General features: G+C 45.1%; 1 protein-coding gene across 1 annotated transcript; it reads left to right on the top strand.

Moving 5' to 3' along the window:
- The first annotated feature begins 500 nt into the window (after positions 1-500).
- On the top strand, positions 501-20,263 carry NPM2 (nucleophosmin/nucleoplasmin 2). The gene is made up of 10 exons (XM_079140463.1): positions 501-675; positions 4,148-4,243; positions 4,641-4,729; positions 4,892-4,977; positions 5,104-5,229; positions 17,309-17,402; positions 18,311-18,483; positions 18,667-18,704; positions 19,993-20,026; positions 20,138-20,263. The coding sequence occupies exons 3-10, from the start codon at positions 4,669-4,671 to the stop codon at positions 20,180-20,182; spliced, it is 657 nt and encodes a 218-aa protein (XP_078996589.1). The 5' UTR covers positions 501-675; positions 4,148-4,243; positions 4,641-4,668; the 3' UTR covers positions 20,183-20,263.
- Positions 20,264-21,130: the final 867 nt, after the last annotated feature.

Genomic DNA, 21,130 nt, shown 5'->3' with positions numbered 1-21,130 from the left:
ATGAATACACGAATGTGTAAATTCTGGGTTGAGGGAGCGTCCGCAGAAGACGGTGAGTGGCAAGAGCAGGTGAAACTAATCTGATGAAGCTCTTGCAGAGCCCCGAGGCTGCCTGGTTCGGACCGGTTACACTCACATCACGACCACAGACCTCCACGGAAAGGAAAGGAGCAGGAGTCGCAGACACGGTCCCGTCCGGACCTCACGAAGGAAAAAGTTACCACCCAACATGCGACTCTACTCCCCATCCGCGCCGCACGAGCAGCCGCCGGCCCGCGGCCCGGAAGTGATCCGCGCGCCCTTTGCGCCGGGAGCGGCGGTGTCCCGGTGCGTCTGCGCACACGGGTCCCAACCGCGCCCTTCGTGCGGCGCCGCTCGCCACGCCCCGCCCCGCCGTCCCCGCAGGCGCAGTCACGGACTCGGTCCTGCAGTAGGTTTGAGTTTGGGAGACCGTCGTTACAAGCGCTGCGAGGAGGGAGCGTTCTTGGCGAAAGGCTGCCTCCCCGCCCGCGCCTGCTGCAGGTGAAGAGTTCGCTCGCACCGTGGCCTCACGCCCAGCATCCGCAGCGCTAATCGCAGACGCCCTGGAGAGGGCTGGGTGCGGGGAGGACTCAGTGGAGCAGGCTTCCTGAAGGGGATGCGCGCCGTACGGCAAGGAGCGCTAGGAGGACGCAGGTGGGCAGGACTGGCCAGTCCAAGAAGGCACGGACGTGAAACTTCGCCAGCCTTCCCGGGGGTTCAGAAATCTGACTAGAGGTTGCAGCCCCGAATGTAAATCTGTGGATGAGGGGTGGGGCACAAGAGGTGAAATTTAATCCTAAAAGCTCTTGATTTCCAAGGCCACTTATCAAAAGCAACCTAGCGGCTCGTCTGTTTAACCCACCAGCTGGTGGGTAATACATTCGAACCAAGGCAAGGGTGTGGAGAAAGGAGTGAAGTGATACTAAAAGAAAAGAATCAACAGGGCTCTGTGACCAGTTACATTTGGAGAGTAAAGAAAAGATGATTCTAACATGATTCTCTGGTTCCAGAATAGAGGGGCAGCTGAGTGAGGAAATGAGGGAGCGAGGGGCAGTACGGGGGCGTGGGTACTGTAGGGAAGGCAGAGCCTTTGATGAGCCTCACGAATCTATGATCCGAAGAGAATTCCCTGCTTTTGCTGGTGGCGCCTCAGAGACATCAGACTGAAGAAATAATACCAAACACACAAGTTCAGTAGGAGGGAACACTTCCAATTCATTTTACTAAATAGGCATCTCCCAAGCCGAATCCAGACATTAAATGAAAAAAGCGAAACAAACTTTTAGATTACCATCCCTTATAAATTCATATGCAAATATAAACAAGACAAACCCAACAATATATAAGAGCTACCTTGACCAAGGGGGATTGATTGATCTACGAATCAAGATCAAGGTTAATTCAACACCCCCAAAATAATAATTTACCATATAAGCAATATAAAGGAGAAATAAGATTGTTTCAATAAATAAAAACATAACGACAAAATTCAATACTTATTCATGATTTTTTTTTTCAGTGCTGGAATTGAACTGAGGGGCAGTTTACCACTGAGGTACATTCCCAGGCCTTTTTAATTTTTATTTTGGGGCAATGTCTCACTAAGTTACTAAGGCTGGCCTCAAATCAGTGATCCTCCTACCTCCTGAATTACTGGGATGACAGATATGCACCACCAAAACTCACTATTAGTGAATTAAAAAATATAAAATTTCGTTAAAAGCTTAAACTAGCAATAGAAAGAAACTTTGTTACTGGTTTTAGTTTTTTTGTTTGTTTGTTTTTTGTTTGTTTTTAATTTTTGGCTGAGCTGGGGATCAGACACAAGGCCTCATGTATGTCACCCTGCTCCAGCTCCAGCTTCAAAATAAATGTTCTCAAACTGATAAAGGACATCTACAAAAAGCCCATCACCAACAGCATAAGTACAGGTGAAAAACAGTGTTTCCCCAAAAGCCAAGAAGGTTAAGGATGCCCATTCTCACCACTTCTATTTAATATTTTACCTGGGGTTCTCATCTGTAAAGCACAAGAAGGAAAAGGCACACTGATTAGAGAGGAAGAAATAAAATTCCACTCACAGATGTCGTGATTTAGGGTACCAAAAAACTACTGAGACTAATAAGTTAAATTTAGCAGAAACCCAGAATGCAAGACCAATAGACAAAAAACAATTGTATAGGGCTGGGGATGTAGCTCAGTTTGTAAAGTGCTTGCCTTGCATGTACAAGGCCCTGGGTTCAATTACCAGCACCAAAAAAAAAAAAAAATTGTATAGAGTGTACACAGACTCTGAGTTTGAACACCAGCAACACACACATAAACATACACACACACGAATTGTGTTTCTGTAAACAATTCGAGGAAGAAATTTTTAAATATATGCCATTGCTGTGGCATCCAAACCATGAAGAACAAAAATAAACAAGATGGATGCCAGGGCTGGGCATAGTGGCACATGCCTATAATCCTAGTGACTTGGGAGGCTGAGGCAGAAGGATCTCCAGTTCAAAACCAAAACCAGTCTCAGCAACTTGGGGAGGCCCTAAGCAAATTATCAAAACCCTGCTTAGAAATAAAAAATAAAAAGGGCTGGGAATGTGGCTCAGTGGTTAAGCATCCATGGATTCAATCCCTGGTACAAAAAAAAAAAAAAAAAGATACATGCACATCTGTACTCTAAAATCTACAAAATACTGCCAAGGAAAATTAAAGATCTTAGTAGATTGTAATGTGTTCATGGATTAGATAGCTCAAAACTATGTCAGTTATCCCCACATTGATCATCAATTTGCATCAATAAAATCCCAATAAAAATTTCAAGAGTTTGTTATAGAAACTGACATAAATTTTACATGAAAATGCAAAGAATCTGGAATAGCTGAAGTATTTTTCAAACAGAATAACAGTTGGAGGACTTGTGATTTCAAGATTTACTATGAAACTATAGTGATCAAGACAGTGTGGTATTGGCCCTAGAGCAGGCATATAGATCTATGAAACAGAATGAAGTCCAGATATAAACCAACTTTTACAACTAATTTATTTTCAACAAAGATGCTAAGGTAAATCAGTAGGGAAAGGATAATCTTCAAAATTGGTGCTAGAGGAAATGGATATGCCATTGGGAGGCAGGGATGAACATTGATCCTTACCTAACAGTGTACACAGAAATTAACTCAAAATATTTCATAGGCTAATAGTAAAAGCTAACACCAAAAAGTCTAGAAGAAAACTTAGGAAAAAAAACTTTAATAACCTTGGGTTAAACAAAGATGTCTTAAAACCCCAAAGGCATGAACCATAAAATAAGGAAAAAGGGTTTGGGAATTTAATTCTGTGATAAAGCACCAAAAAAAAAGGAAAAAAGATAGGGTTTCATCAAATTTTGAAAAGACACCATCTAAAACATGAACCAGAAAGCCATAATGGAAGTGAAAAATCTTTGGAATACATAGATTTGACCCCAAACAAGTATCCAGCATATATAAAGAATCTCTACAACTCAATAAGAAAAATAACCTCAAATAACTCTTTTAAAATAGGCAAAATACTTGAACAGGAATTTTTTAAATTACTATATACATGAAACCAGTAACCCCTTGAAAAGATGTTCAACATCATTAGTCATCAAGGAAATATAAAAACCACAATGAAATCGCACTATAAAATCAAATACATCTTGCTAGAATGGCTAAAATTAGGAAGACTGACAATGCCAAGTGTTGACAAGGATGCAGAGCAATCGGAATTCTCATACATTGCCGGCAGAAATGCACAGTGGTAGCCAACTCTGCCACCTCCTGCTGCATCTCCAATTGAATCAGTAAGAAGGAGCATGCAATAGGTAGGCCTTTGTGAATCCCGTTGGCCATGAGGTTGGTTCTTACTGAGTGGTCCTGCACTGGCAGCACCAACCTCACCTGGATGCTTGTTAAAGATGCAAATTCTCTTAGCCCCACCTAGACTTTCTCAATGGGAAACCCAAGGTCAGGCCCAGCCAAGTGTGTTTTAATGAGCCTTCCAGGTGATTCTGGGCACAAAGAGGAGGAAAAAATAGCATGGGGAGAAAGGACTGCTTCTTGAAGGCTGATTGGACACCTGCCCTTCCTCTTCCCCTTCCCAGGCTTCTTTAACAGCCTGGTGTGTGCGTTGAGCCCTCTGTTGAAGCGGGGGTGAGGCCGCAGTCAGTGAGAAAACCCATGGCCTGAGCAGCAGCACGGTGAGATTAACGAGGGGCTGAGGAGGCTGGGACCCAGGGCATGAGTGGAACTAAGCCCAAACTAGACAGACATTCTGTCTTTTTTCTAAGACCCCCATGAGGTCACACACACCCGCACCCTCCCACAGGGCCAGGAGGGCCCAAAGTGCAGCCAGCTGATCTCAGCACACAGGGCTTGACAGAACCACCTTCTGCTCCCTGGTACTGCTGTTTCGGGTCTGGACTGCCCTCATCTGTGGGGCCAGAGTCTATAATGAACCCTTGACCATGGCGCCACTCTTAGGCTGCAGCCAAGGCCCCATCACCTAACCTCTGGCCCCATTCAGCAGAGAATGAGTGCTGCTGAGTTCCCAGCAGGGGCCCAGGGCCTCACTCAGCGCAAGCCCCCTCCTTACAGCTGCCGGCCACCACCACTGCTCAGCGACATGAGTCGCCCCAGCACCAGCAGCACAGCTGAAAAAGCACCACCGCGGAATGTGCTCTGGGGTGAGTGAGGGGCAAGACCGGCCTCAGGCAGCTCCACCCACCCAGCAGAGGGGGCGGGAAGGAGATGCTGGTAACTGGCCCCCAGGAGGGTGGCCTGCAAGAGATACTGGGGAGCCTCTCCTGGGCCTCCCGGCCCCACTTCACCCCTCTCTCCCTTGGCAGGAGGGGAACTAAATCAGGAGAAGCGGACTTGCACCTTCAGACCTCAAGTGGAAAGGAAGGAGAACTGTAGGCTGTTGCTCAGTGCGGTGGGTGTCCCTTAAGGAGGGGAAGAAGGATGGAGCTGGAGGGATTCTCTAGTCCCAACAGGCACAGTAGAATTCCAAGGTCTGCCCTTGGGGTGATGAAGTGCCTCTGTTTGCAACCCTCCTCAGATTTGTCTGGGGGAGAAAGCCAAAGAGGAGGTGAACCGCGTGGAGATCCTGCCCTCGGCAAACCAGGAGGACAAGAAGACCCAGCCCATCACCATTGCCTCGCTGAAGGCCTCCGTCCTGCCCATGGTGAGCCTTGCCCCACCGCTGCCCCACCCTGCTGAGGACCTTCATTCCCCAAAAGTCCTGCTGTGCTGGAGAAGCAATTTAGCCCATGACTCAGAACCTTATTTTCATCCCACCTTCATGACCTTGGGCAAGTCAAATAACTTCCCTTCAGAAGTTGGCCACACACTTGTAATCCCAGTGACTGGTGAGGCTGAGGCTGAAGGATCACAAATTCAAGGTCTCACTTAGCAACTTCGTAAAACCCTGTCTCAAAAATAAGAAGTGCTGGGCATGCGACTCATAGAGCACTCCTGGTTTCCACCCCCCTGTACCAGAGGGGACAGGTTACAGCTTTAAACTGTTTACTGCTAGTGAAAGGAACACTTGATTTGCATAATTATTTTATATGCAGAAATTTTCTTATTTTTTCCACTGCCAGGGATAGAGCTCAGGGCTTTGCGCATGCCAGGCAAGCACCCTACTCCTGAGCTACAGTCCTACCCCAGAAATTCTCTTGTTTCTAATAATTGATCTTGGCTTTGCTGTGCAGTTAATCAGTGTTTGTGAATAATGTCAGTGTTTGTTGGTGTTTTTCCTTCTATAATCCTCCTTTACCCCTGCACTAGCTAGTAATGCAGATGTAGCACAGACGGAGTTGTGTCCTGACAGATGCCAGGAGTGGAGAATGCATTTACTAACCCACAGAGATCCTCGCCGGCAGCACAGCACACTGCCAAGTGTCAGCAATTGGCCTTGCAGATTGTGGGCTGACAGGGCCGCAGCTCATTGCCATTGCCCACCACAAACAGAAAGGATTGGACAGGGTGTGTCTAGCCAGGGAAAAGGTCCAAACTGAATATTCAGATATGGTTTCTATTGCATGTATGGCTTTCATAACACTTTAAAGCCAGAAAATTGTGAGTTGAACCATCATTAAATCAGGATTGCTTGTGTTGGATAAATGTGAGAATGGATTTCTTCCTGAGTTGTTGTTATTGTTGTTTTGTGGGGTTTTTTGCACTTGGAATTGAATCCAGGGGCACTCGAGCACTGAGCCACATCTCCAGCCCTCTTTATTTTTTAATTTTGACACAGGGTCTCACTAAGTTGCTAAGGGCCTCACTAAGTTGCTGAAATTGGCTTTTTAACTGCTTCTAATGCTCCTTCATTAAGCGTGAACTTGCCCTTTGCCAAGTTAAGGTACCCCCCATCTAGTCCTGCTTTGTTCTAAAAAATTGTTTTCTTTTTAATAATGATAAATGTTGTCAAATGCTTATCTGCTTTTATGATCATGAGTTTGTTCTCCTTTATTCCATTACTGTAGCAAATTATTTTAATAGACTGATATATGAATCTCTTTGCATTCCTGGGATAAACACGACTGGATCTTGTAACTTCTAGATTTGCTTTGCTAATGTAGTAGCACTTCTTTACTCATAAGTGATGTTGGCCTATAAATTATCTTTTGGCGCATCAAGGCATAATAGCCTCATGAACTGAGGATGGAGCGTTCCTTCCCAGCTCCCTGGAATAGTGAGCAAAAGTCTAGGCTTAGTTAGTCCTTGAATCTTCGTGAGACCCAGCTGTAAAACGGCCCTCAGACCTACTTTCTTTTCAATCTACAGTCACTCCCTAGAAGGTTTCATCCATTCCCTTGGGCTTAAAAACCCTCTGTACAAATGAAGACTCTGAAACCTGTTTCTGTAAACCCAATCTTTCTCTCTCTTGAACTCCTGATCCTATGACCAACTCTATATATTTAGTAGAAGCCAGACTCAGTGCCTGAGCCTGTGATCCCAGCCGTTTGGGAGGCTGAGGCAGGATGATGACAAGTTTAAGGACAGCATTGGCAATTTAGTGAGACCCTATCTCAAATAAAAATTAAAAATAAAGGACTGGGAGGGCTGGGGAGATAGCTCAGTCGGTAGAGTGCTTGCCTTGCAAGCATGAGGCCCTGGGTTCGATCCCCAGCACCGCAAAAAAAAATTTTTTTAATTTAAAAAAAATAAAGGACTGGGGATGTAGCTCAGTTGGAAAGTGCCCATAGATAATTCAATTCCCCAGTACCAAATACATATGCGCACGTGCGCGCACACACACACACACACACACATACACATACACACATATGCTTACACACATACATATGTATATACATATATATTTAATTGAAATCTAGTAGATATCCCAAATTTAACATGTCTAAGTCCAAATTCTTAATTTTTATCTGTAATCCCCTGCCTATCTTCTCCTAAATAGCTTGTTCTTCCAATTAGTCAGAACAAAATGTCTTTTTCTCACAGTTCATATCTTATCTGCCAACAAATCCTATCTGCTCTATCATTACGATATATCCCAGCCCAATCTTGTCTTGCCACCTCCAGCTGTACCCTGGTATGGGTGGCTGACACCTCCACCTCCATCTTGTTACAGGACCTCCCAACTGCAGTCGTTCCAAGGGTAAGCACTCACAGGGCTAAATCTAGCCTACCGCCTGTTTTGTAGGTCAAGTGCTATTGGAACTTGGCCACACTGGTTTACTTATATTGCTTTGACTGCTTTGCCTCCATAACAGCAGAGGTGAATAGTCTCAACAGAGACCACACCATTTGCAAAAACTAAAATATTACTATCTGAGCTGTGTATGGTGGTGCACAACTGTAATCCGAGCAGCCGGGGAGGCTGAGGCAGGGAGATTACTTGTATGTGTGTGTGTGGTGCTGAGGATGGAACCCAGGGCTTCTCTGCATGCGCCTACCACTGGGCTACACTCCCAGCCCCAGAAAGATCCTTTTAAGCACAAGTCAGATCATTTTGCTTCTCTGCTAGAACATTAGGTTAATAGCCTCCCATTCTACTGAGTGAGATTTTGATAGTCACAGCTGGGTAAGGTAGCATACACCTGTAATTCCAACAACTCGCCAGGCTGAAGCAGGAAGATGGCAAGTTTGAGGCCAGCCTCTGCAATTTAGTGAGGCCCTAAGCAACTTAGTGAGATCCTATCTCAAAATAAAAAATAAAAAAATGGAATGTTGCTCAGTGGTTAAGTACCCATGAGTTCAATTCCTGGTAGCAAAAAAGATTAGAGAGTCATATGGCTCACCTCAAAGCCCTCAGCAACCTCCTTGACCTCAACCTTAGCTACTCTTCTTTCCCTAACCCTGTTCAAACCATATTGGTTTCCCTGACTGTATTGTTTAATTTTTTGGGGTGGGGAGGGGGGTGGTGGGGGGGGCACTGGGGATTGAACCTAGGAGCACTCTACCACTGATCTTCATCCTCAGCCCTTCTGTTTTTTGTTTGTTTGTTTTAAATTTGGAGACAGGATCTCACCAAGTGGTAGAGGCTGACGTTAAACTTATGATCCTCCTGCCTTAGCCAAGTCCCTGGGATTACAGATGGGCATCACCGTACCTGGCCCATGTATCTTATAGTCCAAACACACCCCCTTATGTATCTTATAGTCCAAACACACCCCCTTCTCAGGGTCTTTACGTTGACTATTCCCCTGTGTTCCCAGGGCTTGCCTTCCCTCTTGAATTTAGTCTTGGTTCCCATGGCATCTCATCTAGACAGTCTTTCTTGACCACAAGCAGCATGGACTTTTCCTGCTTCACCCGTAAGTCCCTCCATCTGCCATCATGGGACCCATTGCTAGCATCAGTTTTCATTTGTGATTGTCTTTCTCCCCATCCAGAATGTAAGTTCTAAGAGAGCAGAGGCTTGCCCTGTTAGGTTTGCTGCATATTCGTACAATATTGCCTACAATAATGCCTGCCGTAGGTAGAGCTCCATATGCAGCGAGGAGTTAAATCAATGAGTTGTGTGGAGTTGGTATGCTTTTAAGCTAGTTTAATGTAACAGCTATAGGTCCACCCAAATGTTTTTATTTCTTTGAATCCATTTGTCAGCTTTATTGGGGTAGAATTCATGTCATGACATTTATCGGTGACAAGTGTACAACTGGATGTGTGCGAATGTGTTCCATCATGTGGCCTCAACCACAATCAAGGTAGAGAAGATTCTCATCACTTCCCAATACTTCCCTCTGCCTCCCTGGCCATCCTTTCCACCTGTGCCTGTCTCTGGCAGCCACTGATCTACTTTCTGTCACCGTAGTTTTTCATTTTCTAGAATCTCACTTAATGAAATTGTGCAGCATGCAGTGCCCGGTGTCGGCTTCTTTCACTTGCCAGTTCACTTTGAGATTTCTCCACATTGGTCAATAGTCACGTGCTCCTTTCTGTGTTGGATGGCTCCATCCTATGGCTCCATGTCATGGTTTGTTGAATCTGTTGATGGACATCTGTGCTGTTCCCAGTTTTAAACTATTATGAATAAAACTGCTATGAGCATCTGCGTGTAAATCTTTGGGTAAACATGTTTCACTCCTCTCGAGTACAATGGTGGGCGTGAAATTGCTGGATTGGATAACAAGCACACATTCAACTTTATACAAAACTACCAGTTTATTTTCCAAATTGCTATATGATTTTTGCATTCCTACCAGCAAAGTTTCTTACAACATACCTCTCACAGCTCACATCCCTATTGGGCATTTGTCTATCTTTGGAGAATTGTCTGTTTAAGTCCATTCGTTTGTTTTCTTTGGGTTTCAGGTTATTTTAGTATTTCTTTCTGCTGTAGTTCTGCTAGTTCTTTCTATATTCTGTATACAAATCCCTTATCAGATTATCTGCAGTATTTTGTTCCATTCTGTATATTTTCTTTTCACTTTCCTGTTATTTGCAACACGGATTTTTTTTAGTTTTGATGTAGTTCAATTTATATAGTTTTTTCTTTGGTTACTTTTGGTTTGGGGGGGTGAATCTAAAACCTGTTGCCTAGCCCAAGGTCACAAAAATTTAAACCTACGACTTCTAGGAACTTTAGGTTTTTAGTTCTTATATTTAAGTCTAGGATCCATTTTGAGTTAATTTTTGTATATGGTGTGAGATACACAGGTAGCATTTTGTATGTGGGGGTATGTGGTACTAGGGATTGAACCAGGACCCAGAACATGCTAGGCAGGTGCTCACTGAGTCACATCCTCACCCTTCTTATTTTGAAACAGCATCTCACTAAGCTGTCCTGGATGGCCTTGAACTTGTGATTCTCCTTGTGGCTGGGATACAGGCATGTGCTTCCACCCCTGCCAGACAAGATTTTTAAATTTCATTTTGCAGTTGTTCATTACTAGTCTGTAGCTGTACATTTAGTTTTATGTCCTATGTCTTAGTCCTTGCAGCATTTTGATTCCTTAGAATTCGTTCTGTGCGTATTTGTGTCATCTGTGAATAAGAGTTTGACTTCTTCAGTTTCCATCCGCACGCCTCTACACCTCTGTGTGCATCTCTGACCACACTTCAGTGACTGGGACCTTGAGTAGGCTGTTGAATGGAAGTGGTCAGAGCAGGACCATCCTGCCTTGTTCCAGATCCATGGGGAAAGCATGCAGTCTTCCCAGGATGTCCCGGACCAGTAGAGAATGTTCCATTACCCTAGTTTTCTGAGATATTTTTATCATAAACGGCCATTCAATTTTGTCGAAGGATTCCTTTCTGTATCTACCGAGGTGATTATTTTCTCTCCTTTATTCTGTTATTTGGCAAATTAAATTTGATTTTCAGTCCATTATAGTTATTAATCACTATGCATTTCTGGAATGGGCCCCGTTTGTTATATTATCCTTTTCTTTATTGCTGGATTCTGTTTGCTAATATTTAATTAAGCATATTTGTGTCTGTTTAGAGCAACATTGTCTGTAGTTTCCTTCTTTTTGTCTGGTTTTAGTATCGGGCTAATGCTGGCCTCCAAATGAGAAAGAGGGTGTTGTCTCCTGTTTTTCCGGAAGAGTTCATATAAATTTGGTAGAATGCACTATTGAAACAGTATGGTTGATTTGTGTGTGTATGTGTGAAAGAGAGGAAGACAAAGATACAAGGTCCCACTACGTTGCCCAGGCTGGCCATGAACCCCTGGGCTCCAGCAATCCTCCTGGCCACAGCCTCCCAAGTGGCTGGACCCACAGCTGTGTGCCACTGCACTCAGCTCTCATTGACCTTTAACCTGTTAAAGATTAAAGGCCTTTAATAGATACAGGCCTATTTGAGTTGTAGGTCTTTTCATAAGAGAGCTTCACTAGTGTCTTTTAAGGAAGTTTTCCATTTCATCTAAATAGTCAGATTTCTTAGCATAAAGTTGTTCATGACATCTCTTTGTTCCATTTCTGTGTTATCTGTAGTGACATCTGTTCTTTAACTTCTGATATTGGTAATTTGTTTTTGTCCTTTTGTAAAGCTTGTCCAGAGATTTAATAGTTTTACCAATTTCTCTCAGAAACTAGCTTTTGGCCTTCTCAATTTTCTGTTTATCTGCTTTTATATTTTATTGATCTAGTCTTTATTGCCTTTCTTCTGTTTATTTTGTTTTGGACTTAGTTTTTTGTTTTTCATTTTGTTTTGTTTTGCCTTGATACTGGGGACTGACTCAGGGTGTTTAACCACTGAGCTATATCCCCAGCCCTTTTTATTTTTCATTTTGGTAGAATGGTGTTGCTAAATTGCTAAGGCTAGTCTCAAACTTGTGAGCCTCCTGCTTTAGCCTCCCAAGTCACTACATTTTAGTGACTGGGATTACAGGCATGTCCCACCCAACCTGGCTTCACTTACTCTTTTTGTAGTTTTTGTTTTGATTTTTTGCAGTGCTGGGACTTGAACCCAAGGTCTTACATGTGGTATGCAAGTACTCTACCACTGAGCTACATCCCCAGCTCTGCTCTGTTCTTTTTTTATTTATTTTTTTAAAATATTTTTAGTCCTAGATGGACACAATACCTTTACTTTACTTCATTTTTATGATATGGTGCTGAGGATAGAACCCAGTGCCTCACGCATGCGAGGCCAGCACTGTACCACCACCGAGCTGCAATCCCAGCCCCTGCTGGTTTTTTTTTTTTTTTTTTTTTAATTTATAAAGGGAGGAGAAACATGTTTGGGTGTGTATACACATGTATGTTATATATGTACATATATATACATATGTGTATACATATATATAGTATGCTATACCATATATAATATATATGTATATTTTGGTCTTTTATAATACAAGCATTTCATGCCATGATTTTCTTCTAAGTACCTTTCTAGCTTCAACTCACAAATTTTGATAAGTATTGTTTTTGTTTTCATTCAGTTCAAATCATCAAACCACTTTCCTTCATCAACTCGGGTATTTACGAATATGAGTTTTTTAAATTTCCAAATAATTGGGGATCTTCTAAGATGCTTTAGTTGATTTCTAGCTTAATACCATTGTGGTCTGAAAATGTAACTGGTAAGAATTCAGTCTAAAATGTAGTGATTTGTTTTATGGCCCAGAATATATTTTGTCTTGATGAATATTTTGCTCACACTAAAAAAAAAAAAAAAAAAAAAAAGTGTGTTCTGTTGGAGGTATATTGCTCTACATCAAGTTAGATGACATTTTATTTAATTTACACAAATAGTCAAGCAGGCATGGTGTCTCACTCCTGTAATCCCAGTGACTCAGGAGGCTGAGGCAGGAGGATCACAAAGTCGAGGCTAGCCTCAGCAACTCAAATAAAAAAAGGGCTAGGAATGTGGCTTGGTAGTAACATGCCCTGGTTCAATCTCCAGTACCCACTCCCCCAAAATAGTCAATAACCCTTTTACCGAGCATTGAGGTTAAAACCCAGAGCCTCACATACGTGTCAATGAGTTTGCCACTGAGCTACATCCCCAGCCCTAATCTAGATCTTAGTAGTAGTGTTTATGTGGTGTATTCTTCCTATTTTTTTCCATTATCATTTTACTTTTACTCTCTAAATCTTTATACATAAAGTGGTTTTCTGTGAAACAACATAAAAGTGAGTCTTACTTTCTTACCCAGTTGGATATTCCTCCCTCTCCCAGTAGAGGGTTGAACCTAGGGGCACTCTCCCGCTACTATAGCCCCTGACCTTCTTATTTTTTATTTCAAGTCAGAATCTAAGTTGCACAAGATGGTCTCAATCTTGTGATCCTCCTGCCCCAGACTTCCAAATAGTTGAGATTACAGGTGTGCACCACTATGCCGAGCCTAGGCCATTAACATTTCATGTAATTTATCAACCTGGATTTAAATGTATCATGTTGCTATTTTCCTCCACCTATTTTCCTTTCTTCCTCTTTTGGATTAACTAAATCGTTTTCATGATTTTTTTTTTTTTTTTTTTCAGTGCCGAGAATCAAACTCAGAGACCCAAGCAGGCCAGGCAAGCTCTCTACCACTGAGTCACATCCCTGGCCTTTTTATGATTAAACTTTCATCTCTACCATTAGCTATACTTAATCATTTTTTAGTGACTGTTTTAGGTGCATCTTTAATATATAACGATCTACCTCCAAATAATATTATACCTGTTAATGTACTCTACAAGACTATTACTGGTGGGCATGATGGGTGGTCCATGCCTGTAACCCCAGCTACTCAGGAGGCTGAGGCAGGAGGATCACAAGTTCAAGGCCAGACTCAGCAATTTAGTGAGACTTTGTCTCAAAATAAGAAATGAAAAAGAGGCTGAGGCTTGGCCCAGTGGCGCACGCCTATAATCCCAGAGATTCAGAAGGCTGAGGCAAGAGGATTACAGATTCGAGGCCAGTCTCAGCAACATACTGAGACCCTATCTCAGGGAAGAACTAAGGATGTAGCTCAGGTAGAACATTCCTGGGTTTCAACACCACTTTGTGCTGCAATGGAAAAAAAAAAAGGAAAGGAAAAAGAAGAATGTTAGTCCAGCTTCTTCCATCTCTACCTCCTATCTTCTGTGGTATTGTCACAACTTTACCATCAATATAGGCTATAAAGTCTATACTACACTGTTACATTGTTTTAAAAGCCCTAAAGCAATTACAGATTAGAACAATTCATTTCTAATAGTTGCTCACATATTTACCATTTTAGATCCTTTCATTCCTTTGTGTATTCCATGTTTCCATTTGGTAACACTTTCTTCTGCTTCAAGGACTTGAACATTTCTTGTATTGCAAGGTCTGCTTCTGATGAGTTCTTTCAGCCTTTTTTGTCTGGAAAATTCTCATTCACCTTAGTTTTGAAAGACAGTTTTACTAGGTAAAGAATTCTAGATTGAAATTTGTTTTTTCCTTTCAATACTTGAAAAACCTTGCTGTCTCCTAGTTTGTATTGTCTGGAGAAATCTACTCATATCTTTATCTTCTTCATTCCTTTTTTCCCCCTCTGGCTGCTTTTAAGATTTCTGATTTTTATCGTCAGGCGTGGTGGTGCATGCCTATAATCCCATCAACTCGGGGAGGCTGAGGCAGGAGGATTGCAAGTTCAAGACCAGCCTCAGCAATTTAGTGAGACCCTAAACAATTTAGCAAGACCCTGTATCAAAATAAAAAATAAAAAGGGGTGGGGATTTGGCTTAGTGGTAAAGCACCCCGGGATTAGATCCCTAGTACCAAAAAAAAAAAACAAAAAACAACAAAAACAAAGAGTTAACTAAATAGTCAATTATTTGGCATTTGTTGAGACTTGATTTATAGACAAGTACATGGTGGTATCATAGGGTTCTATGTGTGTCTGCTAAATCAGGTGTATTAAGCTTTCAAACCTGTCACTTTTTTAATCTCCTTCATCTATCAGTTAGCAAAAGAAATGTGTTAAAATTTCCAATTATGCTTGTGGATTTTCAGTGAATTCTTATTATAATTTTATTGTACCATGTATGTTTATTTTTTAATCAAAATTTTTAAAAATTGCATAGACAGTCCCCAACTTGTAATAGTTCAAATTAAAACTTTTCAGCTTTATGCCACACCATTAGATGCATGTTGGACCTTCTCATTTTAGTTGCCCATGTCTTAGCCTTTCTTTCATAGTTTTGTCTTTTGTTATTTTATAGGGGTTTTTTGCTTTTTATTTTTATTTTTTTCTCTTTCATATTTTTGAAATCTCTCTCCACTTTTTACTGGGTAAGAGGGTGGGTACCAGGGATTGAACCCAGGGGTGCTTAACCACTGAGCTACACACCCCAGCCCTTTTTTAAATTTTTTCACTTTGAGACAGGGTCTCACTAAGTTGCTTAGGGCCTCGCAACTTAAATTGCAGAGGCTGGCTATGAACTTGCGATCCTCCTGCCCCAGCCTCCAGCCACTGGGGTTACAGGCGTGCACCACCACACCTGGCTTGTACTGGGTAATTCTTGACAGTATCACTGCATTTTACTAATGCTTGCTTCCACTGGCTTATTCTGCTTTTTCACCATTTAATCGGTTTATTTTCATGCTCTTATTTTCACGGCCAGAAAGCTGCATTTGCTTATCTTCATCGGGTTTCTTTTAATGGTTCCGATTCTCACTTTTACGTTTATTTGGTCTTAATCAGGTTCATTCCGTAGTGTGGGACCATTCTCTCCCATCTGGACTTCTTGGTTGTGCTCCTCTGAGGTCGTCTGCCTCTCCCTGCCGACTCTGGCAGGGCTGTCTCTCGTGTGCCGTGAATTTACGTGGTGAGCTCCTCCTCGGGGGTTTTGGTTTGCTTGTTCTGCTCTGAAAGCACCCTGTGTGGCCTGAGCCTGGGGAGCATCCCAACTGAGTGGTTTTGTCTACATTGCCTTTTGCTCCAGAAATATCCCCAGCCTGGGATATCACACCAGCTTCTTGCTTGGCGGTGCCCACTGCGTGAATCCAGCCCTCGGGGGCGTGGGAGGCACAGCTTGTTGTTTTTAGGTTCTCCCAAGAGAACCACACTGGTTCTCCTTTATCTTCCTTCAAGTTTGCTAGGTGGGTTTGTTGGAGTTTTTCAGGTGCTGGGTCTTGTGCTAAGTACTCCAAGAGCTCTGGTCTTGGTTGCAGTTACGACTCGCCTCATCTCCTGCCCACTTCTGAGTATGAAACCCAAGGCCCATGATGCCTCAGGCCCAGCTCTCCCCTGGGCTACTGCAGTGCTAGCATGTGACACTTCTGACTTATTTCTGCCTCACTCTCAGCCCTGCGGTAGCCTCGTCCAGCATGTTGCGCTGTGTCTGGCCACAGAGTTCCAGTTTTGCTTACCTCCCTCCTGTCTGAACCGGAAACTCTAAGTGCATCTCTAAGCCTCAGCTTCCTCTTCTATAAACAATAGTATAGAAGCTGGAAAAATATAAGTTGTTGTCATTATTCTAGAAAAGTTGGCTCGGGTACAGTGATGTGTTCCTTTAGTTCTGGCACCTAGGAGGCTGAGACAGAAGGATCACTTGAGCCCAGGAATTCAAGACCAGCATGGGCAACATAGTGAGATCCCTGTCTCAAAAGAAGAAAGAAAAAAATTCGGAACATTTGGAAAAGTATAAACACAATAAATACCTTACTTTCCTCTGACGATTATCATTGTGTTTTAGTATATTTCTAACCTTTATTCATATGTATCCATGTTTCTCATAATACAAAAGTTGTACTGTACATCCAACTTGGCATCTGCTTTTCACATTTGATCAGTGGGTAAGTCGGCTCGGGGTGCCGTAACAAGGTACAGGAGACAGCTTTATTGTCACAGTTCTGGGTGCTGGGTGTCCAGGAGCAGCATGTGCCTGTGGGTAGGCTCTGGTGAGGCGCTCTCCCTTACAGGCAGCCCCTCTTGGTGTGGCTCACCTGGTGAGAGGAGAGAAGAGCCCTCTGCTAGTTCTTCCTATCAGGGCACTGTCCCATCAGGACCCCCACATCCATGACCTCATCTGAATCCAGTCACCTCCCAAAGGCCCCATGTCCAAATACCATTGCGCTGCAGGCTTCTGGGGCTTAACTCTGAATTTGGCAGGCGAGGTCCCGAGTCAGGCCACAGCATTCCGACTTCTCTAACAGCTGCCCCTCCTCTTGGAAGGCAATCTGTGGTCTCTGAGAGTGAGATTAGCAGGTTCCCGTCTTGGACAAGGTCCACCTCAGCAGAAAGGGGGCAGATGCCAAGGTCCACTCAGCCCATGAGTGTGTGTGGTGGGGGGAGTGTATCTGAGTATCACCAAGGCCAGCCCCCAGCAGTTGCCAAACCTCTGTGACCCTGTCTCCTCTGCTCTGTCCCCACATCCCTTCCACTGCAGGTCACCATGTCAGGAGTAGAGCTTTCTCCTCCAGTTACTTTTCAACTCCGGGCTGGCTCAGGGCCTGTGTTTCTCAGTGGCCAGGAATATTATGGTAAGTATGAGGTTGGACATGGGCAAGTTTTAGGGTATCATGGCAAACACAGGACTAGGGACATACTGGGTACTTAAACATTTGAGAGATTCTTGAATTAAAGGACAAAATCCCCAAAGGCAACATGATCACCAGTAGCCTGAACTGGAAGGCCATGGCAAGGTCCTGGTCCCATGTCCTCTGTGGGCCTCAGCCCCTCACCCATAGCATGAGAATGGGATCACCCTTGGTGTCATTTTGAAGAATCGTTTCAAGAATAAATGAGGTAGTCAAAAGAAGCACTTAGCATGATACCTAGTACCCAGGACCCCCTCAGACATTGGCTGGTAGTAAGTAGGAAGCTGCGTAATGAAGGGAACCACAGCAACTTGTTATGATGTTGTCCCCTTCAAGACTCCTTCCGCTGGACCCTTCTCTGTCCAGCTGTGACTCTTTCAGGGTACTCTCCTCCCCCAAATCCCTTGGCATGTCCCATTTCCCTTAGAGTAAGAGCATTCATCTACTCATGAGGGTGGAACCCCATGACCTAAATCACCTTCCACTGGGCCCCACCTCTTACCCGTCCCACCAACTCAACAATGCCATGCTGGGGACCAAGTCCACCTGAACCTCCTCACCCTCTGCTCACCTCAGCCTTGGCCCCCACCCCTTCCTAATGTGCATGGTCCTCCTACCCTGCCCTCTTTCTACCATGCCCACCTTCTGTGAGGTTTTCCAGGGTCCCACTTTGTGGAGGGGCAGAAAGGCTCTTGGCAGTAGGTAGGCAAACACTTTCAGCCCTATGCCAGGATTCCCCCAGGACCACACTTGGGGCACAGTCTTGGAACAGGACAGAGGTGTCACCCAGCTGCTCAGAAGCTCTGCCACTCCCCCACTGCACCCCTGCCCCTTTGCCCATGCCATCACAGAAACTTCAGACCTACCCTGGGAAGAAGAGGAGGAGGAAGAGGGGGAGGAGGAGGAGGAGGAAGAGGAAGAAGAAGATGATGACGATGAGGATGACGCTGAAGTGTCTCTAGAGGAGACCCCTGTCAAACAAGCGAAAAGGCCAGCACTGCAGAAGCAGATGAGCATTGCCAAGGTGGGGGGAGAGCAGAGCTGCTTCCGATGAGGTGGGACCCTGCGTAGGCACCTCAGAGGAACTGGGCTGCAGTTCAGCCCGCCGCCCAGGCGAGCCTGTGGCTGGAACTGCATGGGGCTTGCGAGTCTGACGGCCCTGGGCCCTACCCTGACTCTCCTAGTAATGCTTGGTTTTGGTTCCCAGAAAAAAAAGCTGGAGAAAGAAGAGGAGGAGGCAGTAAGGTAACTCTTTGCACCTATTAAATTAGCCAAAAGTCGTTAGCTGAGGCACAGAGTGTGGTTCCACAGGCAGACGCAGGAAGGGACACTGGAGCTGGCACAGACCTCCTGGAAGGCAAGAGAGTGTTCTCTTCTGAAAAGAAGCCTATTCGAGATATGGGGTAATTATACACATGGCACTGTCCAAAGCCCAGTATTCAAACACTGCCATGGCATTATTCAAGTGCTGGTGAAAGTGGCCAAGCACGGGCACACGCCTGTAACCCGCAGCTCGGGAGGCTGAGGCCGGAGGGTCTCAAAGTCAAAGCTAGCCGCAGCTACTCAGTGGGGCCCTAAGCAACTCAGTGAGACCCTGTCCCTAAAAAAATACAAAAAAGGGCTGGAGACATGGCCCAGTGGTTAAGCGCCCCTGGGTTCAATCCGCGGTACCAAAACAACAACAAAGAACTAGTGAATAATGTAAGCATTCTAAATGTCTACCGACATAACAGTTAACTAAATGATGCCCCCCCACTCTTTTTTTCCTCCTTTGGGTACTGGGGATTGAACCCAGGGGCACTCTGCCACCACAGAGCTATATCACAGCCTTTTTTATTTTTATTTTACTTGAGGGGGATGGTACTGGGGATTGAACCCAGAGTCATCTTTTACCACTGAGTCACATCCCCTGACTTTAAGACGGGGTTTAAAAAAAAAAAAAAAAAAAAAAAAACACAGGATCTGACTAAGTTGCTTAGGGCCTCACTAAGTTGCTGAGGCTGGCCTCAAACTTGTGATCCTCCTAGGTCAGCCTCCCAAGTAGCTGGGATCACAGGCATGTACTACCATGCCTAGCCACATAATGCTTTTGAAGCTTACAGCAACCTAGAAAGTGTTGATAGTTCAAAGAAGGATATCAAACCATTTTCGTTTTATCTCACATGTTTTTAGAAATAGTTTACAGAAAAAATACACTGAAATGTTAATGTTGGTGGGAAGTAAAGAAAATTATAAGTAATTCTCATGTATTACGTGCAATGCAGTTAAAATTATTTTAATAATGAAAATGATGCCTGTGATAAGTAAAAGAACGCAGCTGGAAGCCTCAGAAGAAAAATCATGTTTTCTTAATAAAAAGAGAGGCAGAGCGGCCCTGGTGACAGCCAGGGTGGGATGGGCCAGTGGCAGCCACCTATCCTGGCCCACCTGCCCAGGTGAGCCAAGCAGGCATGCGGAGGGCCCAGGCTTCTGGCATCAGGCCTGGCTCTTGCCCACCCATGACCCACTCCTTGCCAACCCTACCCTGTTCCAGGTTCAGCCTTCCAGAGAAGAGCCCTGTGAGAAAGGTGAGTGGCAGCAGATGAGGCTGGCCTCACCTCTGGGGAGCCTCCGGGTTCTGGGAGGCCACCCAGGTCAGGGAAGGGAGTGGAGACTGGAGCTTTCCCTCATCTTCACAGGCCAAACCCCCAGTCAGACCTAAGAAGCTGGGTTCCAAGAAATAGAAGCCAGAAGGGCCACCAGCCCACCACACAGCGGGCTTTCCTCCTGCCGCACGCTGGGTTCGGATGTCCCCCTCCCAGCCCCCTCCAGCTGAGCCTCGTGGTGACAGGGTGTTGTGAAAGCCCCACGGGAGCCTCACACCCCCACCCTGCGGTTTCAAGAGGCCCTGGGGAGAAGAGCCTGAGAGCACAGGCCACAATAAAGTTTGCCTCATCAGGCCTTTCTCCTCCTTCCTGGGGCAGCCTCACCTACAGCTGTTCGCGCGCTCGGTAGAGGGCGCCACGAACCAGCACTCGGGCCCTGGGGGTGCCCAGGATGCCGAGGGCCAGCACTCAGCCCAGCACTGGGCCCGGCCAGCCGCACAGTCTTCAGGATCTACCTGCTCGTGCCACCAAGAAGAGCCTGGTCCCCAAGGCACCAACTCCAGTGCCGTCTTCCCCGTCCCGCTCCTGTCAGGCAGCCATCTAATGTGCAGAGCACCCATGGGGCCTCCGGGGACTGGCTCTCCCAGCCTCTGGGAGGGCACGAGTCCCATGGGCCACTTGAACGGGGCCCAGACCAGTGTTGGTGTGAGGCCAGTAGACAGTTGGGAAGTGGCCTGAATGACCACTGCATGGCTTGGGCCGCCTGCCTTCTCCAGGCCTGCCATGGTGGCTGTGGGGTTCTCTTTACTGATGGGTGACCCTGGCTTAGTCCCTGACGCAGGCAGGCACGCAGATAGCCCCCCACTGCACAGGATACTGCAGAGCTTCTGCTGGCCTCTCCTAGCACCCTGTGGGCCAGGCCTGAAGCAAGGCAGAGAGTGCCCAGGACCCCCAGGTTCAGGTCCAGGAAGTCAGAGGTCTTTGAACACCTATGTGGGAAATTAAGTAACGGGCTTTGGACTCCTGTTCGGCTCATCGGGCCCTTGGTAGGCAGCTGGTGTTCACTGAGCCTAGTTTTGGCCACAA

Source organism: Sciurus vulgaris (genome assembly GCF_902686455.1).
Source record: "Sciurus vulgaris genome assembly, chromosome: 5".
NCBI lineage: Eukaryota > Metazoa > Chordata > Mammalia > Rodentia > Sciuridae > Sciurus > Sciurus vulgaris.
This window is presented reverse-complemented; position numbering and strand designations above follow the sequence as displayed.

Coding starts and splice junctions, on each gene's coding strand:
- NPM2 (XM_079140463.1), top strand. CDS start 4,669: ATGAGTCGCCCCAGCACCAGCAGCACAGCTGAAAAAGCACCACCGCGG. Junction 17,403..18,310: donor CAGTGGCCAGGAATATTATG/GTAAGTATGAGG, acceptor ATGCCATCACAG/AAACTTCAGACCTACCCTGG. Junction 18,484..18,666: donor AGCAGATGAGCATTGCCAAG/GTGGGGGGAGAG, acceptor TTTGGTTCCCAG/AAAAAAAAGCTGGAGAAAGA.